The sequence below is a fragment of the Pelophylax lessonae genome (genome assembly GCF_965119305.1).
Source record: "Pelophylax lessonae genome assembly, chromosome: 4".
NCBI lineage: Eukaryota > Metazoa > Chordata > Amphibia > Anura > Ranidae > Pelophylax > Pelophylax lessonae.
The window spans coordinates 519,874,387-519,894,792 of NC_138771.1; the positions used below are offsets into that span (position 1 = coordinate 519,874,387).

The 20,406-nt window shown below is 41.0% G+C and overlaps 1 protein-coding gene across 2 annotated transcripts in view; it reads left to right on the forward strand.

The window, feature by feature from the left end:
• Positions 1-6,340: 6,340 nt before the first annotated feature.
• ETFBKMT (electron transfer flavoprotein subunit beta lysine methyltransferase) overlaps positions 6,341-20,406 on the forward strand; it is a gene marked incomplete at its 5' end in the record, with an annotated part of 99,028 nt that continues 84,962 nt past the window's right edge. The window contains one exon of one of the 2 annotated variants that reach the window (XM_082255941.1): positions 6,341-6,597. In XM_082255941.1, the coding sequence (XP_082112067.1) occupies positions 6,341-6,597 (257 nt within the window). The remainder of the gene's footprint in view (positions 6,598-20,406) is intronic. The other variant, XM_082255942.1, reaches the window with a different exon arrangement.

Consider the following 20,406-nt stretch of genomic DNA (forward strand, 5'->3'; position numbering starts at 1 on the left):
CACCACAGTACCTGTAGACATTAAAAAAAAAAAAAAGTTTTAATGTCCGAAAATATCAGCAGATATCGGCCGATATCCGATGACCAAAATATTGGGATCGGTGGTAAAAAAACTATATCGGTCGATCACTGGACCAGACCAGATTAAAAATAAGTATAGACATCTTTGTTATATACTGTACATTAGGAAGGATAGGTGGGAGCCTGGGAGGAGAGGGAAGGAACATTTTAGGGATAGTTAGATTAAAGCAGTACAAAAAACCCCAAACCAAAAATGTAAAACATTGCAGCTTACCATTCATTAGATGTGGTGGCTGTATTAGTTTTCCTTTCTTTAGGCATTTCCCCTCTGTTTTCAGCTGGTGATCTGGTCAGCAACACTCCTCCTATATTACCCTAGGTTTTACATCTCTGTGTGTCGCTGCGGGTGCGAGAATCACATCCGTTACTGCTCCTGCAGCCAAATTGCACTGCTCTTAGGAGACGCGCAAGGCTGCTATTCATTGTGAATGCCCCCCCCATGGATCTCAGCATGCAGTACGTCTGCAGGATCCACAGAGAAATCGCATGGTCAAAAAGACCATGCAATTTCCCTGCGGCCGCATTTTTTAAAAGGTGCATGCACCTTTTTTTTTTTTTTAATGGGCTGCACAAAATGTGGAAATGTGAATTTAGGGTTAGAGTGTTGCCACTCTGGATGAATGAGCACAGAGGCACAGCAGACAGCAGCATTGTCAGTCTGGGGGAGATGAGTGTTGGATGTGCCCGCAGATTTAAATACACTAACAAACTGAAGCTCCAGCTCACACTTTATAGTTTTTTTTTTGGGGGGGGGGGGGGGGGGTAATGGTTTTACATAGAGAAATATAAACTGATCATTGTAAGCACCTCTACCAGTGTTGAATGGGTTGTCTCATTCCTGTAAACTGATACATCTTAAAGGGAGCTTAGTGGCTGGATCACCAGATGAAAATAGAAGGAAGAAAGTATAAAAAAGAAAACAAATGCAGGCATCACATTTAGGAATTGGTAATTGCAATAAAATAAATGTTTGCCTTTGGGTTTAACACCACTTTAAAAAAAAAATCACTTTAAATGTGCTATAAACATGTCACGTGAGCCTGGGATCTTGTATCTTATCAGCTTTCCCTATGTAATTATGATATCATTTGATGGAAATAGCGCTCTGTTCTCACTAGCTGTTTCAGACATAAATTCTTCTTGCACCTTGATGCTATCTTGTGATTATAGTGTAGACTGTCTAGTCTGTTTGTATTCAGGATTTTTGTACACCTCAAATAAATGTCTCGTTTACATCTTGCATTGTTCTCTCTATAAAGCAAATAACCCCCTAGATCTTCCAAATCTAATTTAGAGCGAGCTGGACAAAGAGTAATCTGTTTAGTGATAGTTTTAAGGTCAGAGATTAATCATTGCTAGGGTATGTAAATAGGTTTGCTCACTGCTTGTATTGGAAATCTGGAAACAATTTGACAAACAGGATTGTTAAAGCAATATTCTGGGAAAGACTAGGAAGGTAGGTTGACGAATAAAGGTGATACTTATTCATATATATATATATATACACACACATACTGCACACACACACAGGTATAATATATATATATTTATTTACACACTATATACTGTATATATGTACTGTACGTACTACATACACACTCACATGCATAATATATATATAGATATATATCTATATAAATATATAGATATATATCTATATACACTGTACATACACCACCCACATGTGTTTTATATCTATAAAAAGGGAGATAGGATTGCTGCACAAAAAATCTTTTAGGCCTCTTTCACACGGCCGCTCCGGTTTTTTGCTCCGCTGCGGGACTTTCTATTTTTTTTTTCACGGAGCGGATGACACTTGTGTCATCCGCTCCGTATGTCCGCATATCATCCCATCCGTTTGCGGATGATATACGGACATAATGTAAGTCTATTCTATGGGCATTGCGGATGTCAGCGGATGACACCGCTGACATCCGATTTTGCTTCCTTTCCATTTTTTGAACGGAGGAAAAATAGGATTCTGTTCCGTTCCAAAAAATGGAACAGAACTGAAAGGAATAAAATCGAATGTCAGCGGATGGTCATCCGCTGACATCCGCAACCCCATAGACTTTCATGTCCGTAAATCATCCGCAAAAAATAGGATGATTTGCGGACATATGGAACGCCCGTGTGAAAGGGCCCTCAGTGAAAGATTAAAACACAGAAGTTACAACAAGGTTACATGGTACATGGAGTACTATGTAACCTCGATGTAACTTCTGTTTTCTAATCTTTCATTAAAAGATTTTTGTGCAGCAATCCCATCTCTTATTTCCATATAATAGACCTTGGGAAGACCTGATTGCCTTGTACTTATGCTTATGACCGATGTGTACCGCACCCTCAGAACTGCTATATATACAGTATCTCACAAAAGTGAGTACACCCCTCATATTTTTGTAAATATTTTATTATTTATTTTCATGTGACAACACTGAAGAAATGACACTTTGCTACCATGTAAAGTAGTGAGTGTACAGCTTGTATAACAGTGTAAATTTGCTGCCCCCTCAAAATAACTCAACACACAGCCATTAATGTGTAAGCTGCTGGCAACAAAAGTGAGTACACCCCTAAGTGAAAATGTCCAAATTGGGCCCAATTAGCCATTTTTCCTCCCCGGTGTCATGTGACTTGTTAATGTTACAAGGTCTCAGATGTGAATGGGGAGCAGGTGTGTTAAATTTGGTGTTATCACTCTCTCTCATACTGGCCACTGGAAGTTCAACATGGCACCTCATGGCAAAGAACTCTCTGAGGATCTGAAAAAAAGAATTGTTGCTCTATATAAAAGATGGCCTAGGCTATAAGAAGATTGCCAAGACCCTGAAACTGAGCTGCAGCACGGTGGCTAAGACCATACAGCGGTTTAACAGGACAGGTTCCACTTAGAACAGGCCTCTCCATGGTCGACCAAAGAAGTTGAATAAAAAAATATGTGATCAAGCGCCTTGGATGTTAACCTTGGATAAAATTATGGACTATACACATATAAGATGAATTGATATATGGGTGGGGTCTATAAAAGATGCTGCTGGTTACCTGTAGATAAACTACATAAAGATTAAAAAATATGAAAAAATTGGCACAAATTCTATTTAGATCCAATTCAAGCTCAAATAATTTATATTTATTATATTTTTTTTTGATGGACTAATTTAATCAGACTATATTAATTATTAAGGTGCCAGTATAAATAAAAAACCTAGAGACTGCAATTCCCAACTGATTAACCTAGTTAGGTAAAACTGTTTAAGATCAACAAATTTATAAAAGTAATCCTGCATGCTGGAAATTATATATATGTGTAAAAACCATATATTTCTGTGCAAAAATTCGTATTAAAAATGTATAAATTAATAGGCTGATAAACTATCAATGACATATATAATGAAAAAAATGTAACGAAGTGATTGTGTTGTTTGAATTATGTTGTGCAAAATGTAGCGAAGATGTAACTAGAAAATGTGCTTAATTAAATGAACTAACCACTAGATGGCAGTGGTGTGACAAAATGTAAAGTGACTATCCTGTAAGCTTCTATGAAGTAATGTCATACAAATATGATCAATGATTATAAAAAACTGTTGGTGTTATTATAACCCAGTGCTAATTGTGCAATGAAACTTGAAACAAATCCACCATTAAAATATACAAAGCAAAAAAATAAATAAATATAAAAAAACAATCTAGTCCCATACACAGTCCATAATGCTTCAAGTAAGAAAACTTTTCTTTGTGCAACAGTGCAAAAAAGTGCCAATAAATATAAGGTGCTTGCAGTGTTCACACGTGTCAGTGGGCAAATGTACAAAATCAGCAGGGGCTGAAATACTTTTTTCCCTCACTGTACTTCTTTCCTTTGCAGGAAGCACTTTTTAAAAATTTGTTACGTCTAGTGAAAGAGTCACTTTAACTTTCTTTAATATATTTGCATTAATTTGCTCCATTGTAAAATGCGGAGTAAAATGTGCGACTTCACCTCTATTTTTATCTTTGTGCTAAAACTTTAATGACCCGTTTTACACAATGGTAACAAACATGCTGAGACAGACAGACTCATCCCTAATTACTGGTTAACTTCTTAAGCCAAAAAACCCTTTAACTACTCTGCAAACTGTGACTTGTAGATTTGAATATTGCAGCAAGGTCAGGGATCAGATCGGATACAAAGTAATAACAATGGTACAGACTTTCTGATCTTGTGACAATTACTGAATGCATCAGTGTGTGTGGAAGAGGAACCAATAAAAGGAAACATCATATTACAATTATCTGCATGTAGTGCTTACCCCATGCCCCCTTACACCCTTCCATGAGATGTCAAGAGCCCCCACCATCATAAGTCAACTGTCACCCACCTTTTCTTACATCACAATGCGCCCCATTACCTTGTGCTGCTGCCAGGAAGAAGATGCGGGTGGATCTGGGAAGAAGAAGTGCAGGGTCTGGAGGAGAACCAAAGGAGGGCTGGAGTCAGGTTCCAGAGTCTGCTAAATGTTGAGACCAGGGGAGGCAGAGGCAAGGTGGTGTTGCGGCTGCACAGAGGGGTGCAGGATCTGTAGGAGGAGTTCTGCCATCCTCTCTGCTGCATACTGCTGTGAAGGGGAGAGGGCAAAGATGAGCCCTTGTGCAACTGCACAGAGGAGTGCAGGATCTGGCAAAGGAGTTCTGTCCTCTCTGCTGCCGACTACTGAGACAAGGTGGCGGCAGAGACAAGCGGGATGCCGCAGCTGCAGGAGAGGTGTGAGGGCCACATAAAATGGTTTGGGGGGGGGGGGTGCATTTGGCCCGCGGGCCTTGTGTTTGACACCTGTGCAGTAAGGCATCATAAACACTAGAGCTTGGGGGGTAAAAATCATGCAAATTTCCTGCCTACTCAACTACTCCCCTTTAGCTGTAAAAGCAGCGAGGGGTGTGTAAATATGTCGGGGGCATGATGCTTTGCATTGTGATGCGGAAAAAATTATCCCTACTGAGCTAGTACAAGATTCAAGGGGTTAAAGGTGATGAGAAGGTGATCAACGTCTCATCATTACCTGTCAAATGCTCTGTGAAGAGCGATCCAAGCACAGATCACTCTTCAGAGTGCAACACTAGTGTAAAGTAGCTCTAAGGGTCCTTTCACACTGTCCGCTGTGCGGTGCGGACTGTTCTCAGCTCAGTGGGGATCATCGATCCCTACTGAGCAGGCGGATAACAGCTCCATCTTTGCACTGTGTGCGGAGAGGGAGGTGTCAGAGCGCTGCTGCTCTCTATGGGGAATCGGATGAGAGCGGACCTCCTGTCCGTTCTCATCCGATCCCATCCGATCCCCTGGACGGATGGAAAATAGGGTTTCCATCCATCCGGATTTCACGGACAGGATCGGATGCGGATGGCAGCATGTGTCAGCGGAGATGTCTCTGCTGATATCCGCTGCCCCATAGGGATGCATGGAGGATCCGATCAGATCTGCCTAAAAAACTGACATGCGGATCTGATCGGATCGTTCATGTGAAAGGACCCTAACAGTTAATAAATTGTCACCACACATCACAAATAGTCTCTCTGTACTTAATCTACTTAGGGGTATCCTATCTAAATGAGAAACTTTTTTTAATTTTGCTCAGAGTAAGGGAGGGTTATAGCCGCTGTCATTTCTTTTTGTTTACCATTTCTATCCCATTGGGGAGATTTCTCTTTACTTCCTGTCCCACAGCCACAACAGGAAGTGAGAGGAAATCCCTCCAAAATGAAGTCACCAGAATTCATGTCCCCATTGGAAGATTTCCTGTTCTGGAGACAACCCAAAATTTGGGACTCGTTTTCACTTTTGGTGATAATGGTAAACAGGACAAATAAGGTGATTCTATCCAATGGGGATACAGGCAGTAGTAAAAACCTGACAGATGGTCTAATTCCTCTCTATTCTTTCCAAAACAAACAAAAAGTTACTTTAAGATCCTGGCCTCTCAGAAAGTCATTTATTATAAAACAAAAAGTCCAGCATTGGGTCACAGTGTAATGGACAGCCCCACAGTGGAGGTGACATTTGCAGCAAAAACTGTTTTTTTTTTTCCTATTATTTTTAGCTGGCAAGAAGAACTTTCATTTTTTCATAATGGCAGTTGGGCTTTAATTGGTTAGATTAGACACTGATCTCAGTTTAATATTCGGTTTCATGCAATCAGTCTCAGGACTAGATTTCAGGCAGGCGGCGGCGGAAGGATATATGACGGCACAGCAGCGGAGGGATATGAAGACACAGACACGTCATGTACACAGCGTGCCGGTCTCTGCTGCGCTCTCTCACTGCGAGCATTACTCCCTCTGCCAAGCGACAGACCAGCGCCACCTATATGCACAGCTTCATACTGCAGCATACAGAAGTGGTCACTGATCACCTCACTCCGGAGCTCAAACTTCTGCTGCTCACCCCGCGCTGCAAGTACTGGCACCTCCGCCCCGAGCACTGGCCCTACAGCGACCCCTACTGGGCGATCTACTGGCCTGGCGGACAAGCGCTGGCCAGGTGAGTGTATGAGAACAGTATAGAACTCTTGATTAGTGGGGGACGAGTACCCTCTAGTGCCCGAAGATTGGTATTACAGCAATTGTGTTTCCCTATGGGAAGTTAATGTATAAAGTTGTAACAGTTTTGTGTCATAGTGTGGCTGATTTACTAGCATGGAAATTTTCATTTACTTTATTGAACGTGCTAAAAATTATCTTTGCAAAGCATACCTAAGCGTGTGCAAGGATCACTCTTTGCACACGCCAGTAACACATCTACTGTATTAGAGTGCCCTCACTCTGGATGAAGGAGCACAGGGGGCACATTTGGACAGCAGCATTGTCAGTCTGGGGGAAGGAGGGTGTTAGATGTACTAGCAGATTTAGATAAAGCCAAATTTAGATAAATCAAATAAAGCCAAACTCCAATTAGCTCTTTTTAAATAGATACAGTAACAGTTTTATTCGTTTTGGGATAAAGGTTTTACACAAATGACTAAGAGCCCATTCACACTACAGCGACTTGTCAGGCGACTGGTCAGCCTGACAAGTCGCGGTCCATGCAGTGCTACGGGAACCGTTCTAATAGGACGACTTAGAAAGTAGTTCCTGTACTAAAGCTGAACATTGTAACCACCCCTGTCAGTGTTTATGGTTTGTTTGCTGCTACATCACCAAGACAGCTTTTTCTGTTTGTAAAACAACAGACTAATGGCTGGAATACACGGGCCGAATATCGCCCGATCATTCGACCACCGACTTATGAAAAAGTGTTCGTTGGTCGAAAACGTTGCCAATATACACAGGCCGAATATCGCCCGACCGTTTGACCGCCGACCATCGAAACAGTGCATGCGTGATGATGTTCTACAGATTTTAAATGTACGACCTTAACACCAACGTATAGAATATCGTTCGTTTGCAAACGAGATGACAGAATTTTTAGTTTTTTTCAAATGGGATTTTTCGCTCACAATATTGATATCAGTCACTGATGGCTGGGCATTAACGAGTAGAATATTGGCCGATCCTTCGCTGAACGGAAATTTTCAGCCGATTTTCTTATTGTGTATTCTGGCCATTAGAGCCGGTTCACACTGCCACGACCTCTAAGTCGCCTCATAAGGGGCGACTTGTTAGCGCGACTTTTATCGCGACTTCAACGTGACTTCAGCGCGACTTTGCGCGTATTCAGCGCGACTTGTATGATAGACGACTTTATACGACTTTGTATTTGGCCAATCAGAATATGATGGTTCTGGGTCATGCTCAATCACACAATAAAAAGTTCTTAAAAATTGTTGTTTTTGATAGAGAGCCAATTATTGAAAAAATTATTGAAAAAAAAAAATGAGATTTCTTTGGATTTAGTGTCTGGTGGGTCTAAAAAGTGTACCTGTGAAGTTTCATCTCTGTAGCATGTCCAGAACCAGAAAAAAAAGATAATTTTTCTTATAATTTTTAGTAGCACAGGCATAGGGCTCCTCTCCACCTGGGCGTTTTTGTTGCAGGCATTTATCGGGCATTTTTGGAGGCAGGCATGACTTTTTTTGGATTTTGTGTCTGGGGGGTCTAAAAAGTGTCCCTGTGAAGTTTCAGCTCTGTAGCATGTCCAGAACCAGAAAAAAAATATCATTTTTCTTATAATTATTAATAGAGCAGGGTAGTGGCTCCTCTCCACCTGGCCGTTTTTGTTGCAGGCATTTATCGGGCATTTTTTGGGTGTCTTTGGAGGCAGGCATGCCTCCAAAGACGCCCAGAAAATGCCTGATAAATGCCAGCAAAAAAGAAAAAAACACCCAGGTGGAGAGGAGCCACTACCCTGCTCTATTAATAATTATAAGAAAAATGATATTTTTTTCTGGTTCAGGACAATTTTAATGGAAAGTCGGATCACAAGTCGGATCACAAATCGTTTCAAATAAGATAAGGAGGCGACTCCCATTGAAGTATATGGGACAAGTCGGATACAAGTCGCCTTAAAGTAGTACAGGACCCTTTTCAGAAGTCGGAGCGACTTCAGTAGTGCCAATTAAGATGGCACTGATTGATTAACATTGCTTTTGTTATGTCAAGCGACTTGGGGATACTTGAAGGCACACAAGTCGCCTCACAAGTCACGGCAGTGTGAATGGACTATTACTGGCCAGATCACTAGGTGAAAATAAGGAAAAGAAAGCTTAAAAAAAGAAAACAAATGCAGCCATCACATCTAAGAACTGGTAAGCTGAAAAATGATAAATGTTTGCTTTTGGGCTTATTACAGCTTTAATGCATAGTGTGAAACGTGTCAGTGTATGTGCATTAACGTACTGCAGAAACGCTAATGGGCCCTCACTGTTAAAGAGTTATTAAGCCCAAAACCAAAAATGTATTATATTGCAACTTACAAATTCTTACATGTGGTAGCTGCATTTAATTTCTTTTTTTAGGCTTTTTTTTTCACTTGGTGATCCTGCCAGTAGGTCTGTTATTTTTCAACTTCCTTTAATAGACCAAGTTGTCCAGACAGCAAAGCGACTTTTAATTATTTATGTAAAACCTTTATGCCAAAAGAAAAAAAAAAAATTTGTTGTAACTGCTTAAGTGTTGGTTGGAGTTCAGTATAAATTTGATAATCAAGTCCATCTAAAGCCTAGTACACAGTAATAGTTATTTTTTTCCTTCAACCGAAAGAAAAAATTTACAGCAGCTGTACTAATGTTACAGCAATCTCCCCCACTGACCTGTTTTGTTCTGACAGGCGACAGCCCCCCAGCCAGAACACTCCGATCAGCCCTCTCAGCCATTGGCCGAGAGTGCTGATCAGGAGCCAGTTAACTGCTGGTTTCCCAGCATGCTTGTCCGACAGAAGCCAGCCAGCTTCTGTAGGACCGGCTGACAGAAGTGGGTCGACGACTGGCATTTATTGTGATTGACGTTGGATTTACACGGGGGCAATGCATGCTCGGATAAGGGTCTGGTGTGGGTTTTGGGGGGACCCCACACCATTTTTGTGTGGCGTGGATTCCCCCTGACCACTTCAATACCAACACTTTCACCCCCTTCCTGCCCAGGCCAAATTTCAGCTTTCAGTGCTGTTGCACTTTGAATGACAATTGCACAGCCATGCAACACTGTGACCAAGTTAAAGTTTTATCATTTTTTTTTGACAGATGGAGCTTTCTTTTGGTGGTATCTAATCACCACTGGGTTTATTAACAAACAAAAAAAGACCGAAATATTTGAAAAAAAAAGTTTTTCTTAGTTTCTGTTATAAAATTTTGCAAATAAGTAATTTTTCTTCTTCACTGATATGCACTGATGAGGCTGCACTAATGGCACTGATGAGGCTGCAATGATGTATGCTGATGAGGCTGCAATGATGGGCACTGATGAGGCTGCGCTGACGGCACTGATGAAACTGCACTGATATGCGCTGATGAGGCTGCAATGATGGGCACTGATGGGCACTGATGAGGCTGCGCTGATGTGGTGGCACTGATGAGACAGCACTGATGAGGCAGCACTGAGAGTTTGCACTGACAAGCTAGACTGATGACAAGGCACTGACGAGGCTGCACTGATGAGGTGGCACTGATAGACACTGATGTCAAACGCAAGGCCCACGGGCTGAATCCGGCCCTTCAGGCATTTTCATGTGGCCCTCGCACCTCTCCTGCAGTTTGGGCACCCCCTCATGTCTGCCCCCACAGTGTCTCAGCAGTCAACAGCAGAGAGGAGGACAGAACTCCTTCAACAGATCCTGAGCTTTTCTGTGCAGACGAGGAGAGACTCATCTTTGAACCCACCACCCCCTGTCCCAGCAGTCAGCAGCAGAGAGGATGACAGAAGTTTTATTACAGATCCTGCACCTCTCTGGGAAACCCCCAACACCCCTTTTGCTCCGCATCTCTGTTCTCAGCATTCAGTTGACTCTGGCAGCTGACTCCTGCCCTCCCTGGTCCTCCTCCAGACCCTGCACTTTCTGTGGCTCAGCTCTGCCTCTTCTTCCTGGCAGCAGCATATGGGGGGTACACTGTGATGTAATGTAGGGTGGAGGACTTTCGACTTCTGATGGTGGGGTGACTCTTGACACCTAATGTAGGGGGGGGGGGTGCTCTGGACATCTACTTATAAAAATATTGAGAATAATACAATTCTATGCCAGTTAAATAGAAGGGTCGTACACCGCTGGGATCATCCACAAGAAACATTGTTGGAGGCTGCTCAGACATAACATGGTTCTGTCTGAGCAGCTAAAAATAAATAGTCTTACAGATACAACTGGCTCTTTGGGGGCAACCATCATGCTGATGCAGCATGATTTTGACACCCCTGGTGTAAACAATGTACTCACTGTGCCCTGTCAGACAACGTGGGAGGAAAGGAATGTCGATAACCAGCAAGTCTGTTTACATGTGACCAGCTGTGATTGGACAAAGATGATCACATGGTAAAGGGCTGCTGTGTCTGGCTCTGTACCACGAACTGTGATCGGCTGTGTCTGGGGAGGTTCCAGGAGGCACACATGTGGGAGGATATCCATGGACTCCTCCCAGAACTGGGGAGCCATGCTGTATCCATCTTGCAGCTATAGACAGGCAGGAACAGGTTAAAATCCATACCAGACCTGGCTGATATGGGTTTTGGGGGGACCCCACGCATTTGTTTTGTTGGCATGGGGTCCCCCTTAAAATCGATACCAGACCTGAAGGGCTTGGTATGGATTGGGGGTGGGACCCCCACACTGGTTTTTTTTTTTTCTAATGCCTTTTTGTTTACATTCTGCTGCTGTGGCGGTTGCCTGCTCCTTAACCACTTGCCGACCGCCGCAAGTACATATACTGCGGCGGTCAGCCCCTCGTGACGTATCGGTACGTCACTCGCCCACGAGCCAATAGGGGGTGAGCGCGCTCCCGCCCCCGCTCTTTCACAGGGATCCCCGCCGGTCACTCGCGATCTCCCGCTGGAGAGGGAGAAAGGCAGGTGGCTGATATAAACAAAGCCGCCTGTCATTCTCCCTGGTGTAACTGCAGAGATCATACGATCCTGCTATGTAGAATTGTATGTCTCTGTGTTTACATCAAAAGCCACGCCCCCCACAGTTAGAAGCACACCCCTAGAGACACACTTAACCCCTGGATCTCTAATAAAGTTAACCCCTTCCCTGCCAGTGTCATTTTTACAGTAACAGTGCATATGAATAGCACTGATTACTGTAGTAATGTCTATGGTACCCCCAGAAGTGTAAAAAAAATGTTAGTCAGGGGTCCGATTTGTCCGCCGCAATGTCGCAGTCCCACAAAAAAAAAAAAAACCGCAGTTCGCCGCCATTACTAGTTAAAAAAAAAACAATAAAAATGACAAATCTTTCCCGTAGTTAGTAAACGCAATAACTTTTGCGCAAACCAATCAAAATATGCTTATTGCAATTTTTTTTTACCAAAAATATGTAGCAGAAAACAAATTGGCCTAAAATGTTAAAAAATTTTGATTTTTACATTTTTTGGGTGAATTTCATATAAAAATATGTGAAAAATATTGTTATTTTTTCAAAATTGACGTTTTTTTTTGTTTATAGTGCAAAAAATAAAAATCGCACAGGTGATCAAATACCACCAAAAGAAAGCCCTGTTTGTGGGAAAAAAAGGACGTCAATTTAATTTGGGTACATCGTCGCACGACCGCACAATTGTCCGTTAAAGTCACGCAGTGCCGAATCGCAAAATAGGCCCTGGTCTTTGAGCAGCCAAATCCTCAGAGGGCTTAAGTGGTTAACAACCAGCCATTTACAAATCAATTTGGATCATTCCTTACTTCAGATTCTTCAAACATCCGAATGTTTTGTTATAATTTATTTTGGATTCATTGAAATTCACTACTATTGTTATTCAAATATTTGGATACATGCGAAGCTCAGAATTTGGATTCGTAACTAAACAAACTGCACGTGTCTAGTTGTAGCATAATGTTTGTGAAGTGTCTGATTTTTGTGATGTTTTGGTGTGTCAGAAGACCATTGATTTCAGAGCTCTTCTACCAAAGTTGCTATCATTCTTCTTTTTTTTTTATATACTGTAGATTTAAACTTTAATTAACCACTTCTGGACCGCCCGCCGCAGTTTTATGTCGGTACTTTGACGTTAAATACCGGTGTTTTGGTAGCAGATAGCTGCCATAGCCCCGGTATTTTCTTACAAGGCAGGCTGTCCTCTTTCACATAAAAGTGGTCCCAGCAGAGGATTCGCTGTGGGATCACTTTTATGGGTGGGGGGAGAGGTGCCCCCTCCCGGAGCCGTCGGTAGCGGGGAAAATGATCCAGTCCTCTCAGGTGCTGTGCAGGAAGCGCAAGATGGCCCCCACTCTAATCTATGGCCTTGGAGGACCGGAGCGACGTCTATCGATGTGTCACTTCCTCCTAACAGCCCTAAAGGGCCCCCCCCCTTTTTTTTTTGCTAAAAAATATTGACATTTTTTTATTTTTTTATTTTGCTAGAGGGTAGATGTGAGGTCTTTTTGACTCCAGATCTCACATAAAAGAGGAACTGTTCTGCTTTTTTCTATTACAAGGGAAGTTTACATTCCTTGAAATAGGAATAAAAGTGATCAAACACATTTTTTTAAAGGGACAGTGTAAAAATAAAAAACTAAAAGGCAAAATAAATAAGAAAAAAAAAGCGCCCTGTCTCTCCGAGTTTTCACGCAGAAGCGAACGCATATGCAAGACGCGTCCACATATGTAAATGGTGTTTAAATCACAAATGTGAGGTATCGCTGCAATCATTAGAGTGAGAGCAACAATTCTAGCCCTAGACCTCCTCTGCAACTCTAAACTGGTAACCTGTAGACATTTTTAAAGCGTCGCCTCTAGAGATTTTTAAGTACCAATGTTTGTCGCCATTCCACAAGCGTGCGCAATTTTGAAGCATGGCATCTTAGGTATCATATTACTTGGCGTAACATTCATATTACTTGGCGTAACATTCTCTTTCACATTATAGAAAAAAATTGGGCTAACTTTACTGTTTACTATTTTTTTCATTAAAAAAAGTGTATTTTTTCCCAAAAAAATTGCGTTTGTAAAACTGCTGCGCAAATACGGTGTGACATAAAGTATTCCAACAATCTCCATTTTATTCTCTAGGGTCGCTGCTAAAAAAAAATAAAAAATAAATAAATATAAATATATATATATATATATATATATATATATATATATATATATATATATATATATATATATATATATATATATAATGTTTGGGGGTTCTAAGTAATTTTTTTAGCAAAAAATATTGATTTTAACTTATAAACAACAATTGTCAGGAATAGTCCTGGTCCTTAAGTGGTTAAAGAACGTTATCTTACTTCAGAGCTGTCATGGTGCATTAAGACCACCCTGCTGTTTATTTTTTCAAATTAGATGAGAATTACCACTGACACTTTTGAAACATTTAAATTATGAACTAAAGAGGAGTTCCGCCCCCCCTCCAGGAAAAAATTAAATTGTAGCTGCTGACTTTTAAATATTAGAACTTACCTCAAAATAAGTAATTCAAAACAAACAGATGCTGGATATTTTTTTCAAAAAATCTTTTTCTATTTATTTCACATAACTACGCTGATAGCTTTTTTGCACATTAGAACTTACCTGTCCAGGGTTCCCGCAATGTCGGCACCCGAAGCCGATTTTTGTATCAGTATTTCGGGCGCTGCTGCCACCATTCAGGGTAAGGGAACCCGGCAGTGAAGCCTTTTGGCTTCACAGCTGGTTCCCCACTGCGTATGAGCAAAGCGCGCTGCGCTTTCTAATTGGCCCGGCAGCGGAGGAAGTAGGAGGGGGCCGAACTTCCGAGGTAAAGCTCCGCCGCGCTGTCTCCAGGAAGTGGGGAAGTTCCCCCCTGAAAGGTGTCAAATGTGGCACCAGAGGGGGGAGGAAGCATATTAGTGGAAGTTACACTTTTGGGTGGAACTCCGCTTAAGCACAGGATCGATGGATGGTCTTATTCTCTTCCTACAGTTTATGTTGCAGTCGTGGCTATGCCAGAAAGCAAGACCCCAATATAAAACAAAATATAGTAAGATGGCTGAAATAAATATACAAAATACAAGCAGGTGAACAAAGCAGACTCAAAACTAGACTCACAGTACAATAGATGTCTTATAAAAAGAAAAAAATTTGTACATATACCCCCATAGATGCACTTTGTGGAATTTGCTAAAGTGGTTGTAAACCTCTGACATGAAAAAGAACAGTGCATAGCCATACCTCCTCTTTTCTTTTTCTCACATGCCTTGTAAACATCCCTTGTAATAGAAATAAGCAGGACAGATCCTCTGTGAGATCTGGGGTCAAAAAGACCTCAGATCTCATGTCTACCCTTAAAAGCAAAAAAAAAAAAAAAAATGAGCCCTTTAAGGCCGTTGGGAGGAAGCGACATATGACATCACTCCGGTCCTCCAAGGCCATAGAGCCGAGTGGGGTCATCTTGCCGACGGCTCCAGTAAGCGGGGAAAATGACCAGAAAGCGGCGGGAGAGGTGCCCACCCCCCTCCCGCCACTGGGACCACTTTTATGTGAAAGAGGACTGCCTGCCACGTATAAAAATACCGGGGTTAGGGCAGCTGTCTGCTACCATAACCCCAGTATTTAACATCAAAGGACCAACGTAAATATGCGGTGTGCAGTCCGGAAGTGGTTAAGTATAGGATTGAAGGTGAGTGGGGCCAATGAAGATATCTGCTCAGGGTTCCCAAATCTGTCTAAATCTGTCACTATGCAATCTAATTGTACAATATCTGTACAATCTTCTTTAGATTTACCAAAACAATGTAATATGAGGGCAAACCATCCTAATCAATCCATTCAATTTGTATGCAGTCAGGTAGGCCTTTGCACTACATAGTTGATGATAGACCTAAATGAGAAAGTACAATCAGATCAGATTGTATAATGTATGGCCAGCTTAAAACTATCCCTGCATGTTTTGATATTGTGGATGAGTGCATGAGTTGGGTTAGGTCTACTTTTATAGTTTACTGAACCTGGAGAAAGGCAGTTTAGGAATAGTAAAGTGATCAAACATCTCAGAGCTGAACAGATCGGGTCTTGTAAGGATCGGCTTCAGGTAAATGGCAGTGCGATGGTGTGCACTGGATTGCCGATTTCAGAAAGATCTTTGGTGAAGCTGAAAATTTTACTGACATAAGTGATTATATCATTACCCCTTCTCTGCCTTCCTTCAGCCTCTCCACAATATGGATCGGCTTAGGGACAAAGGGCAGGTGGAGCATTTCATTTCAACTCCATGTCTGGATGGTGAGGTTTTAAAACAGAAAAACCAGCCAAATTTTGATCTGTCTTTGGATGGCCTTAGGTTTTACATACACTTTAACCAGTTTAGAAGTGTTAGGGATCAAAGTGTATGTAAAGCTACAACTTCTTTTTAGTTTTGAAAAGACTAAGGAAAGAAGTACCTGTTGTTGTGGTGTGCTGGGTGGGCTGCATCAGAAACAATGGTGCAGGTCCAGATATCAGTGTGTTGGCAAAAATGGGCTGCCTTGCTCTCATCCAATGGGACATCATGGGGCAACTACCTCGCCAAATTCCCTCTACCAACGGACAAGCCATTCTGGATGGGACGGTACTCATATGCCACAAACATGCCAGTGGCATCCCCAACTTACTCACCCTCTACATCCCCTCCTCGATCCCCTCCACATAACGACTAACTGGATCTAGCCGCAAACCAGAAGATGTTCTCCCTGTATACTGACCTTGATGTTTACTTCTGCCTGTATTTCTGAAACTCGATTATTTCCGTGGTGCCCCCCTTTAACCACTTGCCTACAGTGCACTTTCACCCCCTTCCTGCCCAGACTGATTTTCAGCTTTCAGCGCTCTCACACTTTGACTGAGAATTACTCAGTCATGCAACACTGTACCCATACAAAAATTGTGTCCTTTTTTTCACACAAATAGAGCTTTCTTTTGATGGTATTTGATCAATACTGGGTTTTTTATTTTTTGTGCTTTAAATAAAAAAAGACTGAAAATATTGTGAAAAAACGCATTTTTCTTTGTTTCTGTCATAAAATTTAGCAAATGAGTAATTTTTCTTCACAAATTTTGGCCAAAATTTATACTGCTACTTATCTTTGGTAAAAATAACCCAAATAAGTGTATATTATTTGGTCTTTGTGAAAGTTATAGAGTCCACAAGCTATGGTGCTATTCATTGAAAATTGATCACACTTGACCACACCTGATGTACTGAAGGCCTATCTCATTTCTTGAGACACTAAAAAGTCTGGAAAGTACAAATACCCCCCAAATGACCCCTTTTTGGAAAGTAGACATTCCAAGGTATTTAATAAGGGGCATGGTGAGTTTTTTGAAGTTGTAATTTTTTCCCACAACTCTTTGCAAAATGAAGATTTTTTTTTTTTTTTTTTTTACAAATTGACGTATTAACAGGTTATTTCTCTCACACAGCATATGTATACTTGCAACTACACCCCAAAACACATTCTACTACTCCTCCTGAGTATGGCGATACCACATGTGTGAGACTTTTTCACAGCCTGGCCACATACAGAGGCCTAACATCCAAGTAGTACTGTCCGGCATTCTAGGAGCACAAATTACACATATAATTTCCTGACAACCTATCGTACTTTTGAAGGCCCTGGAGCACCAGGACAATGGAAACCCCCATAAAATGACCCCATTTTGGAAAGCAAACAGCCCAACGTATAATTTGTGAGGCATAATGAGTCTTTTGAATATGTCATTTTTTTCCACAAGTTTTTGGAAAATGTGGAAAAAAATGAAAACACATTTTTTTTACACAAAGCTGTCCATTTATGCAATATTTCTAACACATAGCATGTACATAGCAAAAATTCCACCCCAAAATACATTCTGCTATTCCTCCTGAGTATGGCGATACCACATGTGTAACACTTTTTCACAGCCTGGCCACATACATAGGCCTAACATCCAAGTAGCGCTTTACACAAAGTTGTCCATTTATCCACTTTAAGACTGGGCCTATTTTTGACACTTGGGGCCTGATTCATAGTACGGCGAATTGGCGTTTCGGCGGGATTTTGCGAACCGGCGATTATTTAAGTCTGAAATTGGCATTCAAAGAACGGCGGGCGGAAAATAGCGCCTAGTGTGAGATTTATTAAGATGCAATATGGTCAGAGCGCGACTTAAAACCACGCCAGCTAAAAGCTCGACTAAAGTTTAGCCAAATTTTCCCCTGTACCCCCAAAAATCCCAAATCACTGTGGAAGGTGTGGAAGTCAATTTGGAGATGACTTGCGTTTAAAAAATCTCAAAAACTGACTTAGAAAGAGAGATATCTGCGAAAGTGTGGAAAGGTTAAACAGCTCCTCCAGCCGCGAGCTGCGAACGCGCGAATGTGCGCATGCGCAACGCCAAATAGGCTCAAAAAATTTCGCCAGCGCGATTTTGGGTCAATTTTTTTTTTGAATACCGCTTGCAAATCCGCTGTCTCGCCCATAGAAAATGGCAAAAACCGGCGGAATTGGAAAAACATGCACACTTCCAACAAGGGATCCTTTAGTAAACACCATCACATTCCATACACCTTTCCTGCTAACTCCGAAATCATAGCAGGCAAATCTACAGTGTTTATATAGAACCTCCACATTCTCTGAAAAAACCCACAAAATATTACATTGGGGAATTGGTCGTCAGATAGAAAAAAAATAGATGTAAAACATATTTCAAAGAAAGATTATTAGCATTTCACACATATCAAGGAAATGTCACAATTTTGACAATATTTTATGTGTTTCCAAAGAATGTTTTTAGAAATATATTGCAAATACTACCTTTTCTTCCATATGGGTATGGCCAAGTGTTACCTTTTTACTACACATTTAACTGAAGGTATATATATATATATATCCCTTATACTTGGCTAATTAGCAAAGTATGCCCAACAAACAAATAGAGCTTTAGCTCACAATATTGCTACATATTGACTTTATGTGGCATCTTTTGTATTTTGTTCATGTCTTTAGATTAAAAGTTTGCTGATACACATGCCTTTTTCAAACATGAACAAAATTAATGATGTCAACATTTGGAGGATTGGAGATATCCAAGTGTTGCCCATACAGAGGGCTCCTTCCGGATTCGAACTTACAAACCTACAGCAGGAAGGCAGACTCCCTAATCATTGTGCTATTTCTCAGTGAGCGTTGGGTGTTTTCCTCATGCCGTCAAAATGCTCACATGGGAACAGGGGCCATTGAACTGAATAGGATTGGATTTTTTGCCTGTTTTGGGAGCTGATCCTTGAGCTGGACAAATCCCCCTCAAACGCCCCCAAACGGGCTACGTTCACATGTACGTGTTTGTGGTCTGTTTTTGGGGCTTTTGTAGGTGATTTCATATAACAATGCCTGCCCAAAAAATGCATGTCAAAACGCCTGTGAAAACGCCAGCCAAAATGCACATAAGAACGCCTGATATAATTGCCACGCCAAATTTAGGGATGTTCATGAGTGATGAGTCAGATTGTTGGCTTACATATCTGGTCAATTGTCACAATCTCACTTCCCAAATCCCAAAAGGTGTGTTTCAATTGTTTACCTAAATATATATTTCTCTCTCTCTCACGTAATTGTATATATATGTATGTATTCCTGTATCTAAACATTCTAAATAATGACTAGCAAACTTGAATAGAGAATTTTTTCAATTCACATATACTATACACACCTACATACATTTCTATTCCTCATTTCTATTTCCCTTGTTTTGGCAACTGAGCATGCTCCAAAACACACACAGTTAATTTTTTGACTGGGCGTTACCATTCTGGGTGTGTGTTTGCTTGGATTATATATAGCTCACTCAGACATCAGGAAAGATTTGACCTACGAAGAGGTCCAATATATTTGTGTGTCACATGCTTTATGGGTAACATTTTTGGCCCTTTGTTATTTATGGAGGTGAGATTTGGCTGTGTTGTGTGTTGACTCTCTGTAAGTATTTATTGCTGTTAACATAATTCTGTCAATCTGCACATGCATCTGTTGATTATGGGCTCTTTGTCGATGTATATGGTCTAAATGTTGTACAAAGGTTGTTTTTGTTTGAAAAATACAAATGTAATAAACAGCATGTTTCCAATTTTTTTTTAAAATGTCTTCATGTGTCTAAATAAAGTTTTCTGGTGTCCACAAATGTATGTATTTGTATTTCTTTTTATAAGTTAAATCTGCTTAATGGTTGTGTATGTTCACTATTCGCGAATTCGCGAATATACAAAACCGCGTTCTCACATTTATACATGAAACCGGAAACGAAACTTTTGGTGCGTGCACACGTTTCCGGAAATTGTCCAGGCCCTGTCGTAAGTGTGCATCATGGCTCCTGCACTGTTTACTGCCGAAATAGTGGCATTTGTGTGTAAGGTAAGGAGGGGGTGTGAATGTGCAGGGTGCGGGATGGGGGATGGGGGATGGTGGCTGGGTGGGTCGCTTATCTAGCGGGTGTGCAAGAAACTTTTGGTCTGCTGATCTGCGCATGCACTTTCTGCCTATTAGACGTGATCTAGAAGCTTCCTGTTATAGAAACTTCCTAGATGTGAACCTGTTCCATATATATATATATATATATATATATATATATATATATATATATATATATATGTGTATGTGTATATATATATATATATATGTGTATGTGTATATAAAAAATATATATTATACAAAATATATATATTAGACAATATATATACTATGTATATATTATATACAATATATATACATTAGATACATTATAGAATATGTTATATAC